We start from the raw sequence: 26,578 nt of genomic DNA on the forward strand, positions 1-26,578 counted from the left end.
GAGGAAACTTCCTTCAAAACATCACATTACCTCTACTAAACACTAGAACGAAAATTCAACAAATGTCTTTACTGGGTTAAAACTGATTCCAGCTGACACTGCAATTTCCACTCATACAAATGTTCCTGACAAAGGTAATTTCCAAGCTGTTTCTGCTGACTAGAAATATTTCCCTGCTCATAAAAATGGTTTTTGGGGAATCAAACCCCAGGGCTCATTTAAGACTTGGTTCGTGAACCTAAAGGCAGCCTGCCTTCTGATGTTTCATGTAAGATGGTAAATATCTAAAATGATGTCTGATAAAGGGTTAATTTCCAAAAATACAAAAGCTCAGAAAAATACCACAAAAGGAAATAATCATAATTTAAAAAGGAGCACAGGATTTTAACAGACATTTCCTAAAAGACTTATAAATGGTCCAAAGGTACATGAAAAAAGTGCTCAGCAACACTAATCATCCAAGAAATGCAGATTAAAATCACATCACTTTACACCTGCTAGAATGCTACCAAAGGGCAGAGGACGTGCAGAAGGGCAGCTGCTTGCACAACATGGGAATGTAAATTAGTACAGCTAATATGGGGAACACAGAAAAGTTCCTCAGGAAAGTAAAAATAGATCTACTCTACGGATCCAGTAACTCCACTTCTAAGTATATATCCAAAGAAAGTGAAATCAGTATTCTAAAGTGATTATGTGTACTCCCAAGTTCACTGAAATATCAGTCAAAATAGAGTCAACCTAAGCACCCATCAATGGATGAATGAAGAAAGCATGTTCAAGGCATGCACAAAATATTATTCAGCCTTAAAAGAAGAAAAGCTGTCGTCTGCAACAACATGGGTAGACTTGTAAAACGTAAGTGAAATAAGCCAAGCAGAGGAAAAAAAAAAACCTCACAATTTCCCTTACATATGGGACCTAAAGTTAAACTCATAGACACAAAGAATGAGGATTCCCATAGGCAAGGTTCAGGGACTTGGGGAAATACTGGTCAAAAAACAGTAAATAGTTGGATAGGAGGAGTAAGTTCAACTGTTAGCACAAAAGTACAACATAATGACTACGGCCAGGGGCCTAGAAGCAATCACTCTTAAATCTGAAAGACATGATTCAACATTCAAGTCCATGTTTAATTTTTCACATACCAAGTTGTCCAGAGTTCTCATCAGCCCTTCAAACTCTATCTCGCCAGCCTTCCACTTTTGGTGGGAACCCATGTTCACACCGCCTCCTCCAGAAGCTGCTACCGTGTATGTGAATGGTTTGTACTTCTGAAGATCGAGCACAAGGAGATTGTCCACTCCACCTGCCCCTGCTAACGCCCGCACCTGCAGGGAGTGGTAAAACAGAGACCCAAACCTATAAAGACTGCAACGAGTACTTTACTTTCAAAAGGTGCAGTAATTCCAACTGGCAAACATCCATAACACTTGTTCAAAATACCAACGAGCAGGAAGACAAGGCAACACTCCTGTGCAAGTAGCAGCTGAAATATCTTTTCCATCTAGATGAAAAAGGTACATTTCAGGGTCCCTCTGTTCCCTGATAGCAAACACATATATTTTATGGCTGAATTCTCTTACCACATTGAAAGTTCTTTTCTTGAAGTTTCTCCATGATTATCCAGTTAACACTATAGCTGAAAGTTACAACTTTAAAGGAATATAGTGACACTATATTTCAAATTTAAGTATACTTAAGCAAGCTGTCTACTCATGATCACAATTTAATTAAGCCTTTCATTGTTTCACTTGAGAATAGGAGGGACTATTAAAAGTTAAGACAAGTTAAAGCCCAAAGAATAAATTATCTCCCCTACCCTGTGGCTTTTCCAATAACTTAGGATATGATCAACTGCTTCAACAGAATGTGCTTGATTTTCTTTATTAGGGAAATTAGAGCTTTCAAATGCATTCAACTTCTCTGAAGCAAAAAGTGGTTCATAAGTACCCAATTTATCATGATAATAAGGCTCTGGAATTGTTGTAAACTGCATGAATTCATAAAATGCCTGGCATTTATGAATTACCTTACAAAAGCTGCCATTACACATCTGACTCATAATGACTTGTGGTCACATTTGCTTCTCAATTACTATTACTACTAAAGGGTCAACACAGAGAAGTATCTGGGTGTGCTTTTTTTTTTTCAATAAAGATTTACTTATTTATGCATTTATTTGAAAGGCAGAGCTACAGAGAGAGAGAGATTTTCCACCCACTACTTTACTCCCCAATGGCTGCAATGGCCAGGTTGAAGCCAGGAGTTAGCAGTTTTATTCTCTCATGTGGGGTACAGAGGCTCACATTTAGGCCATCCTCTGCTACTTTCCCGGCACACTAGTAGGGAGACAGTTGTGAAGTGGAGGAGCCTGGACTCCCACTGCCCATATGATGACAATGCCCACTGACACCTCCTAGTGTCACAGGAGGTGGTTTTACCTGCTTTGTCACAATGCTGGGCCCCTGTTACTTTATCTTACACAACTGGCTTGTGAGGAAAATTGTTTATGAGGCAGATTTATGTGGGTGTAAATTTTCATTTCCTCTTCTTCTGTTTTCAATTTAAGAGATAACTAAGCTGACAATCTTTTTCTTACTTAAGTAGAGCAGAATTTCTCATAAAGAAAAAACAAGAAGTCATTAACCATGAGGCTTTGGAATTGAACACAAAAGCCAACTAAACAGCAAATAATGAAACAACAGAAACAAGTGGGGGGGTGGGAGCAGAACACTTTCTTACCTGAATCTCACAGGCTATCTGTACATTAAAAATATAATGAAAAGCCTCTTCAACTGTTTCTCCTAGGGCCACCACACCATGATTCCTGAGCACCAGCACCTAAAATAGAATCCCAGAGCAATCACTTTAAATAACTAGCATAGCTCACACTGTTTTCATCAACAGCAGCAGCAATAAAAATAGCTCCTTACACAGAAACTCTACTACACACCTTACAACTTGGTCCCAGGACTTTCTGCAGTTGAATTCTTTCTTCTTGCTCATCGAGTGATCCTTGGTAGTCATAATAGGCAACATCTCCCAGGATAAGGGACTCTTGAGAAATTGGAAGGATTCCGCACTTCATGGAGGATACCTATTTGATAGGGTCCATTCCAAGATTACATACATCGTTACTAAACACATTTTCATGGGAATCTAATCTAGCCAACTCTAGTACTGGCTCTATTCACTGTGCTCACCACTGCAACTCATTTCCTATTTTAGTTGTTCGCTTCATCCAGAAAAGACGGACAAATGTCTTGGGGATACAACTCAGCTTAAATGTTGTGCCGGATATTATATAAGAAGCTTTTTCCCAAAAAACTCAAGATGACCTACTCGTTACACAGATGATTTTTGAAATCCAAATGTTATCTCTTTAGCTGTTTTCTAGAAGGGCAGCATTTAGTCACAGGGGCCTTTTGTTTTCTGGGTATTCAGAGGGTCACCATAACATTTTGAATGGTGGGGTCTGAAGGAACACAGGCAATAAAGCATCACAAGGGAAAGCCGTGAAAATCACACATTTTCCAGAGTCACTCCTGGCTGTGTCCCTTCACTGACTTACAGCTGCTGTCGCAAGGGTGTGGATGTGTATCACACACTTAACATCAGGACGTGTTGAATAGATGGCAGCATGGGGGCTGAATCCTGCGTGGTCAATTTTCAAATTAGTACTTCCCTGGTCAACCACTTCTCCAATTATATTGACTTTCACCTGGAAAAAAATCACAGACATTTAATGGGTAATGTGTCCAAGTTTCTTTCTTTTACAAGCTAAATCGAAGAATGACTTTGTTTTTTAAAGGCCAGTTAGTAACTATTCTGGGCTCCATTTAAAACTATTCACCTCTGTCAATGCAGTGTGAAAGCTGCCATGAACAATGTGTGACCCAGGCCGGTGCTGCTGTGCATCAGGGTGCACCTGTGGCACTGCCATCTCATACAGGTACTAGTTCATGTCCCAGCTGCTCCATTTTCAATCCAGCTCCTTGCTTATAGCCTGGGAAAGCAGTAGAGGATGGCCCAGTCCTTGGGCCCTGCATCCATGTGGGAGACCTGGAGGAAGCTCCTGGCTCCTGGATTTGGATTGGCCCAGTTTCGTTCTATTGTGGCCATTTGAGGGAATGAACCAGTGGATGAAAGATTTCTGTTTCTCCTTCTCTCTGTAACTGCCTTTCCATATCAAATTAAATTAAATTAAAAATATAGCAAAAAATAAAAATTAAGTTTAAAAATAAATCTTATAAAATGTGAGAAAATGGCTTACATTCCCATAAAACTATTTGTGTTCAATCTAGCTATTAGCTGATCATAAAAATTGTAGTATAAGGCACATCTGAAAACCACTCAGCCCAACAAAGGAAAGAAACTGATATTTGTAACAAATAGGTTAATAGGAGATCACTATGCTAAGAGAAATAACAGACTCTCAAAAAGGCAAATGTGTCTTCTCTAATTTGCAGTTCTTAATATAGAGAGAGGATAAAAACTGTGTGGATGTCAGACCATTTGGTATAAAGTTATAAATACTGCTTCACTGAATCGTGTGTCACTCCACACGATGAAAAAAGAAACAGAAGCAGAAGTAGTGAAGTCTTGACGTACAGTAACACTTCGTTCTTCGTGTCGGTGTTGCGATGAGTGTGATCAGATGACCAAAAAGCCCATTGATCTGTACATGCTTAAGTGCATTTCTTGGTATATACACTGTATCTCAATGTCTTCTAAAAGCCTGGTTTATAAAACAGGTAGTCTTCAACAAAAAAGGACAACATATTTTTAAGAAACCAAGTATTTAATGATATTCAGTGGAGGTTTGGACAAGTCTACAGTTTACTGAGCTGGCTATAAAATTTCCATTTGCTAACACTGCAGCAGCTAGGACCAGTGAGCTCTGACTATTCCAAAGTTGATGATGGCGGGTAAGAGTACAGTTGTGGCAAAGACAAATACTGGAAGATCAGATCTTACACTGACACCAATTATGGCAGATGTAACTTAGCATCAAAATTCACATTTTTTTTCATAAAAAGAAAAACTCAAAATTTAGAGTCTACAGGGTAGAAAACAATTAAAAAGATTTCCTTCAGAATAAGAACAGATTAACTGATAAGACCAATTCATTTACTAGTCTCTTAAATAACTCATTTTGTGAATCCTAAAACATTTTTTAAAAGTACATAATTTTCCAAACTCTTCACTGTTCAGTAGTAAATATTTCCCTATCTGTATTTTTTCATTTCTGTGCTAAAAGCTAAAAACTGTCAAAAATAAACAAACCAAAAACACAAAGAAGTTCAGAAAAAGTAACACAAGAACGAAAATTATACCAAATTAGAGGCTGTGGCTTCAGAAAAAGACAGGCCTCTGGGAATTATTATAATATGATCCTGTTCCTTACTTATTCTTACCTGAAAAAGAGAAAAACAATGGACATTGATCATAATGCATTCGTATTTTGCAATGTAAAATAAACAAGCATTTATTTTTCATGAAAAGTTGTGGGGACCAAAGCAAACATGAAAGGTCTGTAATGTAAATTTTTCTCTCAAGCACCTGCTAACAAATTCTGACACCACTGTCTCATTTTTTAACCTATCTGAAGCATTATTTTGGGGTGCTAGGGTGGCCTAAAGTCAGCACATTCATGGAAATTAAAACAGGCAAAGCAAAGAAAACAGAATCTCTTCCAAAAAAGGAAGAGATGGAAGGGGAAATAAGGAATCGTGTGGGAGTTGGTGGGAAGGAAGAATACTGTACCATCGACAATGCCATTTCCAACATGGAACATTTTAATACCTTTTTGCTTTCAAATATCATCTTGTTTCCAAATGTGGCAAAATAAAAACAGGATGACACAAATAGGAGAAATTTGATTTCAGAACAGAAATCAAGAATAAATCTTTCCTGGCCCTGTTTTTCATGCTCCAAATTTTTTTTTAATAAATGCTACTGAGACTCAGATATAATTAACTTATAGAGGGATGATTCTGTTATAAGGGTTTCTTTCTGAAGATACTCTACAATTCCTCTAAATTAAAGAAATAACACAGTAAAATGAAAACAAACTTGGGAGAAGGACAGAATCTCCCTTGGAGATAATGTTTCAAGCAGTTTTAGATTGTTATCTAGCATAGCAAAATCAGACAATCAAAAGCTGGACTTCCATACAGAATTTTTAAAAAGGAACTTAAAGCTAAAGACTCACAGAGATGTATGTATTTGCCAGGTGTGCCCATCCAAACAAATCTGCAAGTCTGTACAGGCTGGCAAGTTTACAACGAGTAAGTTTTTCTCCTTTCACATATGAGGATGTATCAGCACCAGGAAGATCATTGATAGGTGTGACCATGCCAAGACCTAAAAGAAGAAAAATTGTAGGGAGAAATTCAGCTCAAGTTACCCTCGTCTGGAACCTAGCTGCCAGTTCTTCATCTGGAGCCTGTGCCATATCTTGAGAATATTTCAGTCTTGTAAAAAAAAAAAAAAGTTATTTGCAACTTTCTATGCATACAATGTTTACTGCTGATCCTCCTTCAGCGAAGCATAGGATGTACAGACGAAGCTCCAGCTATCTTCTTCGACTGTACAGCAAAAAGCCACTTCAAGCAGTACTTGCTAGGGACTCACAGTAGTAAACAGTTACTTCACCTCAGAACCCAAAGTGTCACTAAATATTGAGGTTACTGCCATTGTTAGATAAATAGATCTCAAGAGAAAGCTGCTTTTCTAACAACTCTTTTGTCTTCAATTCAAACACACACACACAAACACACACTTGAGATATAAAAGAATGCACACAAATAAACAAATATTCTAGTTTTCCCTCTCTGTTCTCTGGAAAGTCCCTAAGGATCCAACTGACACATTTAACTGTTAACAACTTTTGACTCCATCTTCACTCTCTCCTGATTTTTTTATAGCTTAACATCATCTACCATCCTCTCTTTCCTAGGATTCTTTCCCAGGCTCCCTGGGCTCCCTTCCCACTTGCTTTTTTCATTCAACATGTTCTCTTTCCCAGAGCTCAGTCTTCCTCTATGTTCACTTCTTGTTTTACTTTTGAGCCCATGAAAACATCCTATACCACCATGCCTTCCCATTGCAATTTCTGACAGATGGTGATACTTGTTATCTGATCAGGTCCTCCTTTCCATTCTTCAGCTTGCTGTTTCTGTCTGCAACACAATAAAAATTAAGAGTTTAAAGGTGATTTTATCTTTCCTGATTCGTCTTTTAAGATGATTTATTCATCTTTGAGAGATATATTTACAGAGAAGGAGAGATACAGAAATAAAGAGATCTTCCATCTGCTGAATCACTCCCCAGATGGCCACAATAGCCAGAGCTGATCTGATCTGAAGCTGATCTGAAGCTAGGAGAGTCTTTTGGGTCTCACATGTGGGCACAGAGGTGCCTCAGGCCTTGGGCCATCCTCCACTGCTTTCTGAAGCCATACGAAGAAGGCTGGATCAGAAGTGGAACAGCTGGGACATGAACTGGTGCCCACAGAGGATGCCAGGGCTGGCAGGCTGAGTCTACAATACAGCTAAGGCTGAACCTGGGAACTAAATTCCCATCTCCCACTGGGTGGCAGGAACCCAAAGACTGGAGCTGTTTCATCTGTTTCCAGTGGACTGCATCAGCAGGAAGCTGAAGTCAGGACTCTGGGCCGGAAACAGAACTCAGGAACTGTGATGTGGGTATCCTGGCCCACCTATCACCTATTACCTATTATATTATTACCTGGCACTTGTTCTCTTGATTGAAATGCTTTTTCCATGTGTCTGTACAACTGACTTCTGTTCAGAAGCTTTCTCTGATCACTAAATCTGAAGCAGTCACCTGGTTACTGCCACATCACCACATTATAAATCACACCCCATTATCTGATCATTTTATTTTACCTCTATGACTAAAAGGAATCTTTCATCTTCTATATCACTATTATCCCCTGTTCTTAAAAAGGTGTTCATCATGTAATAGATACAAAGTAGTACAATATTAGTGAACCAAAGGACTTCCATCTCTGAATTTTTTCTTCTGGTAAAATCCCAAGTTAGAAAGGTTTGATTTTGAAATTCATCCCTTTCTCTCCCCAAACACACCATCACATCAAACTATTCCTGAGTCCTTGCACTATTCTCTGGCTGAGCCTTCCTCACTTCACTGTGAGTCCACAACCACTACTCTAGCTCAGGTACCTACACCTCACATTGTATTTGCCCAAGAATACTTGTTTTTCTTCATCTCTTCTCCTTTCCTAGCACTCATTCAAGTTACCACCTACCAACTCTTTCTTCACTTCACACATGAATAGTTTGCCTTGGTGTAGCAGTGAATGCTCTCTTTCTACAGACCCAGCTTCTCTCCCTAGGTTTCTACATTTGATTTTCAATTTATGCGCTAATGTAATGATCCACTTGGAGTATCAAAAACACTCCTACATCATATATTTCCACCACTGTGGGTTTTTTTCGCTGCTCCTTCTATTTGAAAAAATCCAAATTTACTGAAATCCTTACAGTAATCTTCCAATCTAAAAAAAAAAAATCTTACAGTCTTACAAATTTTTAGCAAACAAATAAATACATGTAGGGAGTGAGGAAAGAAGGGACATGAAAGACACTAGAAAGGGGAGAATAGGTCCTTAGCCCTTTAGTCAGACCCCAAGCAGTCCCTTTTAGGTTTTAGGTTTTTATTTATTTTTTTTTTGAGATTTCTGTGCACCCTGAATGATGTCTATAGGTATCTCCCAACTAAGATGTAGAGTACCGGAGTTTAAGAACTTAGAATTCTTGGTATGTTCACCGTGTTCAGCTCACAAGCTGGTGCTCTCACTAAAGAGCTGTTAAACCAATAGAATGTCTAATTCTCTCTTGCATACCATGCTGTAATTCTGTTCTAGTCTTTAAGTCTGGTTATTTCAGGCCTTTTTTCATCAACATCTTCTATCATAGTCAGTAATCTGATTCAAATCAGAGCTCAAAATAGGATGGCTTCTAACAGGACATTAGAAAGGGGTTTATGAGCTACTTTGTAACTTCTCCCTCTTCCGTTGTAATATCAGTATTTTGTGCATCCACAGTACATAATGTGTCAACTAAAATATACAGTTATCTAGGATAGGTAACATGTCTTACACTATTTTGTAATAGAAAATCTAGGGTATTCCTGGTTGACAAGAAAAAGTAAGATTAATACTTTATTATTCCAAGCGTTGGATGTTATAACCTGAGCAGACCATGCTTCTAGAGAGGTAGAGTATTACAAAGTAGATCTGAAACTGTAACTGTAAAAACTCAGTAGAGCTGACGTACTGAGGGGAGGTGAAGAAAAGCCAGAGAAGGAGCTGGTCATGATGTAATCTGCAATCTGCTGCAGTGCTAATAATCCAGTCGGGTTGTGGCCTTTTTTCATCTGCTCCTGAATAAGGCATTCCAGGTCTTCCCGAAAGGCCTGCAACACACAAAAATCATCACTCAGTATATCCATCTCATTCAATATACAATGACCAAAGTATCATTTGCCCTGATAAACCAATCTTTATTCCTCCATCATTTGAATAAGGTTTTACTACTTTAAACAAAAAAGATTTATTTATTTTCATTGGATATGCAGATACACAGAGAGGAGGAGAGACAGAGAGGAAAATCTTCCATCCGATGATTCACTTCCCAAGTGACTGCAACAGCCAGTACTGTACCGATCTGAAGCCAGGAGCCAGGAGCTCTTCCAGGTCTCCCATATGGGTGCAAGGTCTCAAGGCTTTGGGCTGTCCTCAACTGCTTTCCTAGACCACAGGTAGGGAGCTGGATGGGAAGTGCAACTGCCGGGATTAGAACTAGTGCCCATATGGGATCCTGGTGCGTTCAAGGCAAGGACTCTGGCCACCAGGCCACAGCGCTGGGCCCTTATCTACACTTTTTTTAAAAAACAAAAAACAAAAACCCACAAAATAATAAAAGCACTGACAGTAGTGGTAAAAAGCTTGCTTTTGGGGAGAGCAAAAATTAATTAAGCATACTGTTTTCAAAGCAAATTAAATATTACAAAATCCACATATGACAGTTGCAGAAAATAGCTCTCATTAATTTTTACTACTTGAGTATCACAGGTATAAACTGCTTTAACAATAGACCCATTCAACGCTTAACACCAAGTGACAGAGTCTATGTGAATCACAGCAAAGGTACTTACCAAGAAGCACTACATTAGGGTTTAGATTTTATGATTTTTCTTTTTTAAAGATTTATTTTTCCCAACAATGCCTTATCTCCACACGTTGTGAAAGCAAACTAACAAGAAGAACTAATTACTTCTCTTATACAACACTGCACTAAAGAAATTCTACTGTTGGTGGGAGTTGGAGCACAGTGGGCTAAGCTGCCCCATAGGACATCTGTGTCCCATATCACAGCGCTTGGTTCAAGTTTTGCTTATACCACTATCAATCCAGCTTCCTGATAACGTTCCTGGAAGCAGTAAACGATGTCAAGTATCTGAGTCTCTGCCAACCTTATGGTAGACCCATGTGAAGTTCAAGGCTCTAAGCTTTGGCCTGACTCATTTCTGATAAGTCAACTAACACGTGTGAAGATCATTCTCTGTTATTCTTGTGTTTTTAATAAATCAATACATCTTTTTTTTCCTTCCTCTTTCCTAACTTTGGGTTCTATACACTTCTATTCTGGAGTTCAATGTACCTTTTCTGAATGTGGTGGCAGAAACAGTGTTTACAGAACCCCCAGTATCAATGCACCTCTCTCTATTCCAGTAACTCTCAAGGAGCCAGTATGTTTCATTATCTGAAATTTCTCTGCATTTTTCACCTTAGTTGACACAGTTATTCTTTCTACTACATTCACGCAGCATTTATTTTATTAAATTCATCACTGTTATCTTTTCCATATCTATTTCATTTCTTTTAAATGTAAAAGGTCTTACATATAAATTATTTGAAGTTGGTTCTTCCATTTGAGATTATTTGTTTTGGAATCACGACCTCCAAGAAGAGTGGGCATGAACATTTCAGAGATCACTGGGGGAACTTCCCTTAAGCTCCCTAAGAATGGGTATCTTGAAAAACTGATGGCAATTGTCTTTATAAGATTAGGAATAAGTTGACTGGAGTCCTTGGTAGTATGCAGCCTTGCTTACAGGGTAAGTGAGTAACTCAGAGGTTTGGAGATATTCTTTTCTTTAAGAATTTATTTATATATTTGAAAGGATGAGTGATCAAGAGAGATGGTGGTATAGATAGTGGCCTTCTATCCACTGATTCATTCCTCCAACAGCCATAACACTCAGGACACACTCAGGACTGGGCCAGGCTAAAGCCAGGAGCCAGGAATTCCACTCTGGGTTCCCATATAAATAGCAAGGGTCCAGGCACTTGGGTCATTTTCCACTGCCTTACCAGGAAGATAAGCAGGAAGCTGGGCTGTAAGCTGCACTCCAGGATTGGATGTCAGTGTTTACACAGGTGGGTTACTGCAATGTACCACAAAGCCGGACCCCAGGTACCTCCTTTTGTAAAAACTATAGCACAGGAGACACAGTAAGAAGGGGAAATGTGGTTCTAAAGCAGAGACAGACACTACAAACAGTCATGACTTAATGTATGGGTTGCTCTTAGAACAACAGTGTGAGGTGTCTATAATGTAAACCACAAGCGATGGGTTTTAACAGCTATAATTTTAGGGGCTCACCATGGCATCAAGGAACATCCTAACAGAGCTTGGCAAGAAGAGGATCATCCTTCCCTGATACTGAACCTAGAGCTCCTGTGGCACAGTATTATGAACCTGGTTTTCATCACCTCCATGTGGCAGGGAAGTACAGGGCAGTGGAGGGCTGCACAGACCTTACACTCTCATTGTGAACAGACACTCTATCTTGACTATGGAAACCACTGATGAGTCCTTCTGGACCTTGAAAGTCAGTAAACTTCTTAGGGATAATTCATAGGATAACAGAAATTCAAGAGGAAGATGCTACAATTTCTACAGCTGAGTGAATAATTTTTTTAAAAAAGCTAATCGTGATCATATCTGAGTTGTGAGCTCATAGAGTTTACCCCTGTGCAAATTAAAGTATTGCTAAATATAAATCATTAGTACAATTATAACAATTTGAAAAATATTTAATTCTGTTGACATCAGTTCATTAACATAAATTATGTAAACCAGACTATCTTATAAACTACTCTCTACAAAGTCAATTATCAGAAAACTCTATTAATACCCAAGAATCTGTGAGTATAAATAGTTACAAGCTGTATATAAGATGGATATCTTCATACAGATTATTAGAGTAACTGTTTTATCACATTTAGACCTGAAAGGAAAAGAATCTTTCAGATATCCTCATTTATAGTTACGCAAACTTCATAAAATTCCTAGTCACATGACAACACGTCAATCTACTCTTATGAAATGTTACCCATCCTTCAAACTTTTCTCTTTTTTTAAAGATTTATTATTTATTAGAAAATCAGAGTTACTCAGATGGTAGAAGGTAGTTGGTAGAAAAATCAGAGTTGCTCAGGGTGGTAGAAGTGGAGCAAGAAAGACAGAGAGATAGATATCTTGCATCTGCTGGCTCATTCCAAATGGCCACAACAGTGGGGACTGGGCCAGGCCAAAGCCAGGAGATTCATCTGGATCTCCCAAAGGGATAGCAGAGGCCCAAGTATTCAGGCCATTTGCAGAGAGCTGGAACAGAAGTAGAGCAGACAGGGCATAAACTGGTGCCCATGTGGAATGTCAGAACTGCAGACGGCCTCTTTACTCACTATTCAACTCTTTACAAACCTATTCAACTTAAAAAGTAGCTGCAGTCAACATTCTTTACTCAGGAAAAACAAGAGTAATGATATTGTGCATATATCACTCTTTACAAAAAATAGATCTGAGAATGGGATTTCATTTTTCACATAATGCCCTGCCCTCATGCCTTTGCAGAAAGAATTTAAGATAAAAAAAACAGGTAACAAAAATCAAGCCTAAGCTAAAATAAGCATAAGCAGAATAGACACAGCCAGCAGTGAGATTAACATATAAAATCAAAGCCATAGGGCCCAGCGGCGTGGCCTAGCACATAAAGTCCTCGCCTTGAACGCACCAGGTTCCCATATGGGTGCCAGTTCTAATCCCAGTAGCCCCACTTCCCATCCAGCTCCCTGCTTGTGGCCTGGGAAAGCAGTCGTGCATGCATCCGTGTGTGAGACCCGGAGGAAGTTCCTGGCTCCTGGCTTCAGATTGGCGCAGCACCAGCCATTGCAGTCACTTGGAGAGTGAATCATAGGACCGAAGATCTTCTTCTCTGTGTATATCTGCCTTTCCAATGTAAATAAATAAATCTTAAAAAAAAAAAATCAAAGCCATAAAGTTGCATGCAGCTGCTAGACTTTGGTTAAATTTTATTTAAACTCTCCAGCAGCGAATATGAGTCAAGACAAGTTGCTCAAGTGTGCTGATTTACTATGGGCTTAAGATAAAGGGCTCAGGCGAAGCACAGTTACGTACTAAACTGATGGGAAAGTACTGTGGGGTAGGATGAACAAGCTGAGTGAGAAAGACCGAAGGCTCACAGAGCCCCAAATGCCAGGGGCAAGGACACAGGTAAAATGTTTTTATCTGTTGGTGAAAATGCTTTTTTCACTTCACCACAATATCCTAACACTTTGGGCCATCTGTGTTGTCATAGAAGGATATATATGCCCTTCTGAAGCCAATTAAGAATAAGAAGAAGTGAATGTCCTTTTTAAGGCTGGTGAATAGTTTCTATATAGTATTTTCAAAGCATTTCAAATTTTAAATCTCTTCAGCTATTTTATGTAGTTCACATTTTTTCAACACAGAATTATTCTAACACGGAATTTTTAAATTTTGTCAGAAATATTTGTAACTTTTTTTTAAAAAAAAGATTTATTTATTTTTATTGCAAAGTCAGATGTACAAAGAGAAGGAGAGACAGAGAGGACGATCACTCCCCAAGCAGCAGCAACAGCTGAAGCTGAGCCAATCTGAAGCTAGGAGCCTTTTCCAGGTCTCCCATGCAGGTGCAGGGTCCCAAGGCTTGGGGCTGTCATCGACTGCTTTCCCAGGCCACAAGCAGGGAGCTGGATGGAAAGCAGGGCTACCGAGATTAGAACCAGCACCCATATGGGATCCCGGTGCATTCAAGGTGAGGACTAGAGCCACTAGACTACCGCGCTGGGCTGTGACTTTTCTTAAAAGATTTACTTATTTACTTGTAAGTCAGGGTTACAGAGGGAGGAAGATACACAGAGAAAGAGAAAGTGAGGTCTTTAATTGGCTGGTTGACCCCCAAGTGGCCTCAACAGTCAGTAATGAGCCAGGTAGGAGCCAGGAGCTTCATCCTGTTCTCCACATGGGTGTTAGGGTCCCAAGCAACGTTGGCCATCTTCCACTGCTTTCCCCTGGTCATTGGAGGGAGCTATTGGCGCTGCAGGCCAATATTGTGAAATACCGTTCAGATAATTTAGTTGCAAAATAGTATTAGATGTAAAATTTACTACTGACATAAAATTTAAAGATTACTAAACTTATATTTCATAGCAAGCCATGATCAGAAATATTCAGTAACTTCTTCAGTTAGATTAGAACATTATTTTACATTCATTTAGGGATATACCAAAGCATAATGACTAATCTAAAAGTAGGATCTGAGGACACATGCAGGGATTCTGAAGTTAGATTAGCAACACTTTTTGGGTTTCCACCAGAGAAGTCAGGTTAAAAGGCACACAAAAATGTATACAAAATCATAGCATAAACCAAGTCTTTTGTTTTCAGAAAACAGCACGGAAAAGGGAAGAGTGGGGGCGGGGTGGAACAACTGTGAAGAACAATTCTAACCTAGAGTGTTACCAGGGCCACAGATTAAATAAGAGCCTTTAGAAATCAAAATATAATTAATTGATAGTCATTTCTAAAGTACTGCCACAAAAGCAATGCTTTAAATATATATATATGCGTACACATTGTATATGTACGTGTGTGCATATATATGTAATTTACAAAAAAACTGTCTACTGTATGCTATACCACTGCACTCATGCTTTATTATTTCATTTAATTGTCAAAACAATCACGTTAAGAACTTGCCCTATTTTACCAACAAAGAAACTGAAGCTCAAGTAAAGTGGATTTCCTAAGGACACAAAGCAAACAAATGGCGGAGAAAGTAAAGATGTCAACCAGGATACAAAACACTCTGTTAAACCAAACTGGAAATAAGGAGGAATGGTGCTGACCTCTAACTTAGGTACTTGAGGATCTTCAGAATTGGCTACTGTGTTGTGTTTGTTGCTTCCGGCACGCTCCGCCCCGCCTAGGAGCTTCACCCAGCCACCTGTGCTAACAAGGAGGCATGCTCTTTTGATGTGTCCTGCATTTCATTCAACGGACATCCAGCTCCTACTGTTCTTCTTCCTTCATTTAACTCATCTTAAATGCTACTTTTACCTGATGTTGTCCCTTATTTACAATAGCATCTTTTGCATCTCACCTTTAAACTCTTAATATCCACCCATATTACACAAATTTCTGATTCTGACTGCTTATTTTTCCTATTCTATTATACCATACTATCTGATGCCTGTGTCTTTCAAAATTTTAGATTTCCCCGAATGTAGTTTGGTGCTCAATTATTAAAATAGCATATTTCATTTTCCTAAATACAAATGAAGTGAAGAACTGGATTTCAACCTTGATTGGTTTAATGATAGCAAAGATCTATTTCTTAGGTTATTGGCTTCAAAACTGTCTCATTATCATTTGAATGAGAAATTCCTTGTGTGTTATTATTTCTGTTCATCACATACTAGGAGAATTTTTTTTAATAAGAATTTCACCTATTAAATCTTAAAAAAAATTGTTATAAAGTCATTCGATTCTTGAACTCAAACAAAATCCTACTTAAAAACTTGGCTTATCCTCACAGCATTGTATTTTGGACAGTTCTGTCATCAAACATATGTCCAAAAATGTATGGTAAGAAACCACTTGGAGGCTGGCGCCATGGCAGACCATGTGAATTCTCTGCTTCTGCTGCCAGCATCCTATATAGTCATTGGTATGACCCACTTTGGATCCAGTTCCAATGCTAACGGCCTGGGAGAGCAGCAGAAGACAGTCTGAATGTGTGGGCTTCAGCTTAAAGCTAGAGATCACAAATCAGAACTTTCATGTGAAAGTCCATAGATGGAACATTTTCTAAATCCTAGGAAAGAATATTAATCCTATAAAAGAAATGGGGCCTGATACAGTTATTGTAATTAATGCTAAAAATAGATCAGCACAGGATGGCATTATGGCACAGTGGGTACAATTGCTACCTGTAATGTTGGCATCCAACATAGGCACCAGTTTGAGTACTAGCTGCTCCACTTCTGATCTAGGTTCCTGCTAATAAACTCGACAAAGCAGCAGAGAATGGTCTAAATGTTTGGCCTCTGCCGCCTATGTGGGAGATTCCAAATGAAGCCCCTGCCTTTGACCTGACTCATTGCTGGTTATTGAGGCCATTTGAAGAGTGAATCGGCAGATCAAAAATCTTTCTCTCTCTTCCTCTCTCTCTAACTTGGATTTTCAAAATATATAAATAAATCTTTTTAAAAATAAAATTTAAAATCAGTTGATAAATCGAATAAGTTGACATTTAGTAATATGTAACTTATTCAATAACTCAGGAAATAATACTGACAACTAGGAACATGAAAGATAAATTTTAAATAGTTACAGCTGCCTGTTTTGCTGGTAATAATTACTACAAAAGAAAAATAGTGACAAAAACAAAACAAAAAAAAGTCACAAAAAACACAAGCATGAAGATACCCTGCAATTGTGCTATTACACCTCTCCTACAGGGGGATTAGGAGCATGACAAACTTACTTAGAAATTCTCCATTAAGAAATGCATTCATTTGCAAATAGATTATCACTGGCCCTGTTGAAAGGAGAATAAAACAAATAAACCAAATTTTCTTCTGGATAATCTTTCTGCTGCATCTGTGTCCTAGTTAATATGAAGCTCAATTAAACTAGAAAGCTGTCTTTCCTGGAAGCTGATATACAATAAAATATCACCAAGTTAGAAATGGATGCTGGTATATTCTTTTTTTTTTTTTTAAATTGATTTTATTTATTTGAAATGCTGAGTTAGCAAGAGACAGCAAGAGAGAGATCTTCCATCTGCTGCCTCACATCCCAAATAGCTGCAATCACAGGTCCTGGACAGAGTCAAAGTCAGGAGCTCTTTCCAAGTCTCCCATGTGAACAGAGACCCAGTCACTTAGGCCGTCTTCTGCTGCTTTCCCAGCTGCAGCAATAGGAATCCAAAGCTGAGAAGCCTGGGGACACAGGTTAATCTGATTTTAGGATTAGAAAATCTTTGGGTTGGGTTGATTTAACTTGAGCAACAGAACTTAAAAATGAATAAGGGAAAAAAATATGTATGTAAGTTTTTTCAGTGTTGGATACTGTAAAAGTATAGCCTCGATTAGAGTTTAAAGTTCAAATTCTGACCCCACCTTTAACTAACCTATAAATTACTTGGTAATTTCAATTAATTCATGTGTAAATTAAAGAATTAACATTTCTTTGACCTGCCTTGAGGATTAAGGATTTTCATAATATATAAGTACTCAGCACATAGTAAGAACTTAACACAAAAGTATTACACTTTGCTTTTGTTTTTCTTTCCTTTTCTTCCCAAATGAACTAAAAATTTCAAACCAAAGACTTATGAAGTTTGATCTACAAACAGAAATTAGTAATATCTTTGATACTGACCATAACAGGTTGTGTATTTTACCTAAGAAAATGAAATTTAATAGTCACAGGAGACCCATAAAAATGTTAAAAGGATTCTATTAGCAGAAACCGTACAAGCTTGAACTGAAGGAAATAAAGACAACGCAGAGAGTACAGAGCCTTGTGTGGGCTGGGGCAGACACACTGGCACAGTGGGTAAGATAATGCTTGGGATGCCCACTTCCCAAGCCACAGGGTGTCGAGGATCAGAGCTTGACTCCATTTCTGTCTCAAACTCCCTGCTAACACACACCCTGGGAGGCAGCAGGTGATGAGTCAAATCCTTGGATTCTGGCACCCCTGCGGAAGGCCAGGCTGGGCTCCAGGCTAAGTGCTTCTGCCTGGGCCAGCTTCAGCTGCTGTTGCATCCAAGACGTGAAGCAGCAAGGGGAAGGTTATTTATTGCCTGTCCCTCTGTCATAAATAAACATATTAATGAATGAAAAATAATAAGTAAATCTAAAGAGGACTTTGGACTCTAAAAAGGAAGCATCCAACACACAGAGAAACACAAACAACCTTTCAAGGAAAAGGAAAAACGATTTAGACATTAGAATCAGGAACCTAGAGGGTAAAACCAAGAGCCATGGAAAGTTACTCAAGCAGTAGACTGAGCCTCCAAACATTAGCTCATATTTCACAATTGGTTTGGCACCAGCAACGCCTCTGAATTCCCCAATTTTCTCTGCTTTTGAACAGGAACACCAGTAACAGTCACATTATCCCTGTCCCACAACAGGGGATTTGGAACAGAAAATTTGTCCCTTTGGTTCACAATATATTGAACAGAACGATACTTTAGAAGCTGCATTTAATGAATGGCAGCCTGAGGAGTATTATTTGCATGTAGACGAAATTTAGACAGTGAAATTCTGGATTTAAACTAATGTTATAATAAATGAGACTGTTAGGGCATGTTAAGGGAGGGTCAACATATTTTGAATATGGGAGGAAAAGAAATAATTGGTGGCTCATTGGCAGACTGGTACTTTAAACTCTGATCATAAAAGGCACAATTCTCTCCTTAAAAGGTGGAGCCCGAGACAGGTGTTTGGTACAGCTGTTAGGTTATTGTTTGACATTCCTATAACTGGTGTCGAAGATTCTGGTTGCAGGTCCTGCCTTCACTCTGCATTCCAGGTTCCTGGTAATGTGCACCCTGGGAGGCAGCAGGAAATTGCCCAGTGACCTGTGCTCCCACACTGGAGACCCAGACAGAGTTTGAGGTTCCTGACTTCTGCCTGGCCTGGTTCGTGCTGTTGTGGACATCTGGAGAGTGGACCAGTGGATGAAAAATCTGTCTGTCTCTTTCTGCCTCTCAAATAAATTTTGAAAATAAAAGTTTTTTTTTAAAGGCAGATCTTTTCTTTTTTTTTTTAAGATTTATTTTAAGGTACATCTTAATTCCCTCTCATTGCCTACCAGCTGGTTGGATAGCTCATTTCTAATCAATAAATTGGTGTTGTGTGATGTCTGAGATCAGGTCACTAAAAGCTCTCTCTGCACTTGGGGAAACAACAGTCCAGCAGTCTTGGTGAAAGACCCTGACAAGGAATATGCCTTGTTATCAATGGTCATGTGTGTTATCTATCTGATGAGCGGCTCCTAATCCAGGGTCCTTCAGGAGACAGCAACACGGGCTGATATCCTGACAGCAAATTCATGAAAGAACTTCAGCCAGAACAGCTCAGCTAAGCTGTGTGGCAAATGGTTAGTAAGCAGCATATAACTAATAGAAGCTACCACAGATCATTTCCTTAAGAGCAAATCTTTGCTGCACTGAAAGAAATGTGAGGGCAGGTGTCTGGCTAACTAAAGTGGGGTTTAATTACCAGTTCCTGATTCCAGCTTCCTGTTCATGCGGCCCTCCAGAGGTTGGGTACCCGGATCCCTGCCACCCACGTGGAAGACCTGGATTGAGATCCAAGTTTTAGCCCAGCACAGTCCCAGTCACCACAGGCACGTGAAGAATGAACCAGCAGCTGGGAACTCTTTCTCTCTCTCAAGTAAGACAACAAAAGTTAAGAAGAAAAAGAAATTTGAAAATCCTTGTCTTAAAATATGGCAGGAAGATAAAATTAATAGGTGTTTCACAAAAGAATTAACCTAAATGCTTTCTAACCTCAATCTTTTTCATCTCTCCCTGTGCGGAAACGATCATTCCGGAAACTGACTTGGGTAATCGTGACCCACATGTCTGCCCTTTCCCACTATGAAGTCTTCTAGGCATGAGTGAACGGGTACTTGTAAGCTAATTCACAAAAGGAACATCTAAGCTTAAGAAACAATAGAAGCAGGCACTTAAAGTTATGGCCTCTTCAGTTTAATAAGCAAACTAAAACACAAACATGCTGGCATGTAGTTTAGTACTTCTTTCACCCAGTCTTTAGAATTAAACCTGAACGGTCCTGTGAGGCACTTTCCAGAGAAGTGTAAATATTTAAAAACCACGAATAGCCTCTAAATTTCATCTGACTCTTTTCATTACTTCATACCATTTGTTACTACAATTATTTGATTAATAATTTAGCTCTTTAAGAGTTATTTATTGAGGACATGGTGTGGTAGCCCTGCGGCTGTGGGTACCAGTTATAATCCCGGCAGCCCTGCTTCCCATCCAGCTCCCTGTTTGTGGCTTGGGAAAGCATTTGAGGATGGCCCAAAGCTTTGGGACCCTGCATCTGTGTGGAAGACCCAGAAGAGGCTCTAGGCTCCTGGCTTCAGCTTCAGCTGTCACGACCACTTAGGGAGTGAACCATTGGATGGAAGCTCTTCCTTTCTGTATATCTGACTTTTCAATAAAAATCAATCTTCTTAAAAACAGATTTATTTATTGAAAGGCAGAGTTATAGAGAGAGGGAGGAAAGGCTAGAGAGAAAGGGCAAGAGAAAAAGAAAGAGGAAGGTCAGAGAGGGAGAGAAGACGGAGGCAGAAGGAGACAGAGAAGGAGGGTGGAAGCAGAGACGGACAGGGAGGGACAACGATGGGAGGGAGAAGACACGGAGGAGGCGGGGGAAGGAGTTCCTCTATCCATGGTTTCATTTCCCAAATGGCTGTAATGGCCAGGGAAAATGAGCCGAGCCTAATCCAGGGGCCTAGAAATCCATCTGGGTCTCCCATCTCCCATTTCCTTCCTAGATATATTATCACTGAGCTGGATCAGAAGTGGAGCAGCCAGGACACTGGATGTATAGAATTCCAGTTCACCGGTGGTGGCTTAAACCACTGTGCTACAATGCCAACCCCAATCAGTTCTTAAAGATGGAGCCTCTTTAAAGAAGCCAATAAACCTATTTTTATCTAAACCATAATGTGGGGGTGGGCATTAGCCCTAGTAGTTAAACACTCCTATCCTATGTCAAGGTACCTGAGTTTGATATTTGGCTCTCGTTCCTGACTCCAGCTTCCTGTTAACGCAGACCCTGGGAAGCAGTGGTGATCAGCTGGCTCTCAGCCACCCACATGAGAAACCTGGATTAAGTTCCTGACTCCAAGCTTCAGCCTGACCCTGTCCCTGATCTTGTAAGCATTGGGGGAGTGAACCAACAGGATGTGAACTATGTTGATATTTTGTCTTTGTCTCCCTGCCTCTCAAATATTCTTGAAAAAGTATAAATAGTTAATGTATTTATAAACACAGAAACTTGGGTTTGCATAATGTAAGGCATTGATCATTTACTCTCTCAACATGGTTTCTGTAGTTAATCTTGTTTTCATTTGGAAGGGATTTCTTTCGGCTGAATGGTACACTTTAAAAATTCCTCAAAACTTGTATCACTAATACAACTTGTACTTCAAGGCTTTCATCAAGACCACTGGAATGGAGAATTATTCAGAGTGGAATTCCCCTTTAGCTCTGGACTCAACCTCTATGATTAAATTCTAAAGGGCACAACAAAAATGATCTACCATGGCCACAACAGGCTGTTATAGACACCTCGGCACTTATTTTAGTACCTAAACTGGAAACCTAATATATATAACCATACCCTGTGCAACATGTGTCTATGTGGGCCAAACTCTGACTTGAAGGGCCTGTCCTCCTCATTATGCATAAGGTATAAATCCATTTTTCCTTTTAAATCAAGCTCTTTCTTCATTACAATTTTCACATAAAATTTATATACGTAAGTATTCTGTGATGTTTTCATATATTTATGCACTATGTAATGTTCACTCAATATTAATTTCCTCAAAAAATTAACACTTCTTGTATAACAAAGACACCCAATAGAGAACTATACAGTTGTTCTCTCATTTTTCGTCAGTCATAACATAACCTGTGTAATTCCACTAAAATCACTTGAAAATGATTCAGAATCTGGATCCTCTGTGCAGACATTTTCAGTACAAGTTATATTTATAACTCACTGCTCATCTGGGTACTGTGGTATATATGTACACATGGATGACTGCAGCCATGTAATAACAGCCTACCAAATCAACCTTCCTACACTGCTCTGAACAGAAAGGCACCCACAAGGAGATGAGAACACACAGGGGATGAAGCTCACCCATTTTTGCTTCCTATGACTTGAGTCATTCTTTTTTTTCTTTTTCTTTTTTTGTTTTTAGATTTATTTTTTTAAAAGATTGATTTTTATTGCAAAGTCAGATATAAACAGAGAGGAGGAGAGATAGAGAGGAAGATCTTCCGTCTGATGATTCACTCCCCAAGTGAGCGCAACACCCGGTGCTGTGCCAATCTGAAGCCAGGAGCCCAGAGCCTCTTCCAGGTCTCCCATGCAGAGCCCAGAGCCTCTTCCGGATCTCCCATGCAGGTGCAGGGTCCCAAGGCTTTGGGCCATCCTCAACTGCTTTCCCAGGCCACAGGCATGGAGCTGGATGGGAAGCGGGGCTGCCGGGACTAGAACCGGTACCCATATGGGATCCCGGTGCGTTCAAGGCCACCACGCTGGGCCTGAGTCATTCTTTTTTCTTCTTCACAGATAATTCAGTCTGAATTAGATGTCCTTGAATTCAACAGATCTTTGCTCCTCTTTTAATGAAGTATTTCACCGAGGAAACACACAAGGAAAATGTATACCAAGCACAATGCTACTGTTACTCAAGCTCTAGAAATCAAATGTAGAAAGCAGATACCTGCCTCTTCTTTCAAAGACTGGGGAGCCCCCGTCCCCACCCTGCGTGCTCAGGAGTGCTGGAGAGCCTTTCTGCCTCATTACATCGAGGTTTCTCAAGGAAGGGAAGTACGACCTAAGCACTTTGACTCACAGGGCTCTGCAGGATCTGAGTAACACGTTTCCTCTGCTCCATCATGTTGAAGTCTTGTCGAAGATCTGGAGACATGTTCCTTTCCCGAATGTATTCTGGGTCATTTTCATTGATTCGGTCAAAATATCTCTCTTTGGGAGGCATGCTGGAATGAGGAGGGGTGGTGATCACGCTCTGGCTGGTGTCTGAACTCATGCTTCAAGTCTGTGGATCCCTCTTGTTATCTGCATTAACAAACACAAAGCAAAATGACATTCATGAGAAATTCAGTAAACCTGTGATTTTATATGAGTCAAGCAGAACTTTTATACTTTTCCTTCAAAATGTTTGTCAGGTTTTTTTAAAACATATTTATTTATCTGAAGAGCAGGGTTTTGGAGGGCTGAGGAGAAAGAGAGAAAATAAGACGTGTGTGTGTGTGTGTGTGTGTGTGAGAGAGAGAGAGAGAGAGAGAGAGAGAGAGAATGCTCTTGTGTGCAGTTTCACTTCCCAAGTAGCTGTAATGACAAGGGGTGGACCAGGCTGAAGCCAGGAGCCTGCAGTTCCATCCAGGACTCCCAAAAGAGTGGCAGGCACTGAACTGCCTGGGCCATTTTCAGCTGCCTTCCCAGGCATATGATCAGGGTCGTGGTTTGGAAGTGGAATAGCCATGACTTGATTTGGTGCTCACAGGATGCAGAAAAAAATATGAAGAAATAAAATGAATCAGACAAGTGTTTATAGTTATACACTGAACTCTGACCACTATATGCTTTTCTGGAAGATAATGCTATCACTTAAAGAATCCCGAAGAATTTTTACTGAACCTAATAAATTCATTTCTATAAACAGATAAGTGATCTTATATATTTATACAAGTAAATAATTTTTATGTACACAAGAAAATCCTAAAATCAGCCTGAAATATGATTAAGTTATTTGCCACAGAGGCTGCCCAAAGTCAATGAATATTTATTCAGCATCTACTGCATGTCAGACCTTGTTCCACAGGTAAAAAGGGAAGTGAATCTTTAAGTAAATCCTTCTGGAAGCTCTTGCTGTAGTTCAGAGGCAAAGTTCATGAACGAGATTCTATCTTCCATGCAAGGAAGTCTCCCAGAAGATATCATTTCCCCACACCACAGCAAGCACACACCCAGGGAAGTGACCATGTACCAGGGAATATAAACATGTCATAAAATGTAGGACCAACACTGCTGAAAGATTTAACATTTCAAAAAGTCCTACTGGTAACTTAAAACAGTGTAATAAATTTTCGTAACAAAATATTATACAAGTTTTTAAAAGAACAGGTGAATTCCATACTTGATTAACTAGAAGTGAACCCTTACTTTCTCACTATTTCAGTAAGTTGCAGATACCAAGTATTTGGAACACTGTTTCTACAGTGAAACTTTGAAGATGTAATAGTAATCATTCATTTTTTAAAAATTAATAATAATTTCTTTTTTTAAAAAAGATTTGTTTTATTTTTATTACAAAGTCAGATATACAGAGAGGAGGAGAGATAGAGAGGAAGATCTGCCGTCCGATGATTCACTCCCCAAGTGAGCGCAACGGCTGGTGCTGTGCCAATCTGGAGCCAGGAGACAGGAACTTCCTCTAAGTTTCCTACACGGGTGCAGGGTCCCAAAGCTTTGGGTCGTCCTTGACTGCTTTCCCAGGTCACAAGCAGGAAACTGGATGGGAAGCAGAGTTGCCAGGATTAGAACCGGCACCCATATGGGATCCTGGCGTGTTCAAGGCGAGGACTTTAAGCCATTAGGCCACGCTGCTGGGCCCGTAATCATAATTTCTTAACTCACATAGTCTGATTTCCTGCACTAAAGTTTATTCAGATTTTTTTCACAGTACCTTGTGATGAAGTTCAACTGTTTCAAAAAGACTAGGAGGGCCTGGCACAGTAGCCCAGTGGCTAAAGTCCTTGCCTTCAATGTGCCAGGATCCCATATAGGCACCAGTTCTTTTTTTTTAAAGATTTATTTTTATTATTTTTTCATTGGAAAGGCGGATATACAGAGAGGAGAGACAGAGAGGAAGATCCTCCATCCGATGATTCACTCCCCAAGTGAGCGCAACGGGCCGATACTATGCCGATCCGAAGCCAGGAGCCTCTTCCGGGTCTCCCACGCGGGTGCAGGGTCCCAAAGCCTTGGGCCGTCCTCGACTGCTTTCCCAGGCCACAAGCAGGGAGCTGGAAGGGAAGCAGGGCTGCCGGGATTAGAACCAGCGCCCATATGGGATCCCGGGCGTGCAAGGCGAGGACTCAACCACTTGCGCCACCGCGCCAAGGCACCAGTTCTAATCCTGACAACCGTGCTTCCCATCCAGCTCCCCACTTGTGGCCTGGGAAAGCAGTTGAGGATGGCCCAAAGCCTTGGGACCCTGTACCTGCGTGGGAAACCCAGAAGAGGCTCTGGGCTCCTGGCTTCAGACTGGCGCAGGTCCGGGTGTAACTGTCACTTGGGGAGTGAATCATTGGATGGAAGAACTTCCTCTCTCTCTTTCCACCACTCTGTATATCTGATTTTCCAATAAAAATAAATAAATCTAAAAAAAAAAAAAAGCAAGAAGGAAAGAAAGAGAAAAAAAGACTAGGATACCAAGTCTATTTCACCCACTATTGCTAAAATGTACTGATTTTTTTCTGGGAGGCAAGGGAAAAAAGCAGACTAAGAAGACAACCTTAACAACTGTCCCCTAAATTTAACTGATCACTGGTTAAAACAAACACATCTCTCATCTGTTTCCCTTCCTAGGGCTGGGCCAGGCTGAAGCCAAGAGCCCCAGAACTCCATCTAGGTCTGTCACATGGACGGCAGGGACTCAAGCACTTCCGCCACCACCTGCTGCCTCTCAGGGCAGGGACAAGCAGGAAGCCGATGAAGCTCAGTGCCAGGGGTCTGAACCAGACGCTCAGACATGTGACATGGACATCTCACAAGGTGACCTAAGTGTTTTCCTTAAGCTACTTCCAGGGCTAAGATCTCAGATCTCTGACCTTGAGTAAGCTCAACAAAAAATTACTTCGCAATCCATACTTGACAATATAAATATGGCTCCAGTTTTATTAATGGAAAGTTATGTTTCTCAAATTTTTTCAATAAACGTTTTTTAAAATTTTTTATTTGAAAGGCAGAATTACGACGAGAAGGAGAGACAAAGAATGATCTTCCATTAGTGGCTCACTACCTAACTGGCTGCAATAGTCAGAAATGAACTGATTCCAAGTGAGGATACAGGAGCTTCTTACAGGTCTCCCACATGCATGCAGGATCCTAAGGACTTGTGTCATCCTCTGTTGCTTCCCCACACTCTAATCAGGGCGCTGGACCAGAAGCAGAGAAGCCAGAACACGGGATGCCCATATGGGATGCAGGTGCTGTAGGTGGAGGGTTAGCCCACTCTGTTATTACGCTAGCCCCCAAATAAGTAATCTTTATTATTTGAAAGGCAGAGGCAGATTTTTTTTTCATCTACTGGTTCACTTT

At 40.0% G+C, this 26,578-nt stretch overlaps 1 protein-coding gene across 2 annotated transcripts in view; it reads right to left on the reverse strand.

The window, feature by feature from the left end:
* The window catches only part of ADD3 (adducin 3), a 128,284-nt gene that overhangs the window by 9,460 nt on the left and 92,246 nt on the right, over positions 1 to 26,578 (reverse strand). For both annotated transcript variants that reach the window (XM_040992137.1, XM_040992136.1), the window contains exons 2-9: positions 23,088 to 23,311; positions 9,330 to 9,468; positions 6,218 to 6,369; positions 5,340 to 5,420; positions 3,575 to 3,724; positions 2,957 to 3,100; positions 2,746 to 2,844; positions 1,149 to 1,331 (exon numbers count right to left, since the gene is read on the reverse strand). In XM_040992137.1, coding sequence (XP_040848071.1) covers positions 1,149 to 1,331; positions 2,746 to 2,844; positions 2,957 to 3,100; positions 3,575 to 3,724; positions 5,340 to 5,420; positions 6,218 to 6,369; positions 9,330 to 9,468; positions 23,088 to 23,282 — 1,143 coding nt within the window. In that variant the 5' untranslated portion in view covers positions 23,283 to 23,311. The remainder of the gene's footprint in view (positions 1 to 1,148; positions 1,332 to 2,745; positions 2,845 to 2,956; positions 3,101 to 3,574; positions 3,725 to 5,339; positions 5,421 to 6,217; positions 6,370 to 9,329; positions 9,469 to 23,087; positions 23,312 to 26,578) is intronic.

This window comes from Ochotona curzoniae, unplaced genomic scaffold, assembly GCF_017591425.1.
Source record: "Ochotona curzoniae isolate NIBS_2020 unplaced genomic scaffold, NIBS_Ocur_1.0 contig_66, whole genome shotgun sequence".
Lineage (NCBI taxonomy): Eukaryota > Metazoa > Chordata > Mammalia > Lagomorpha > Ochotonidae > Ochotona > Ochotona curzoniae.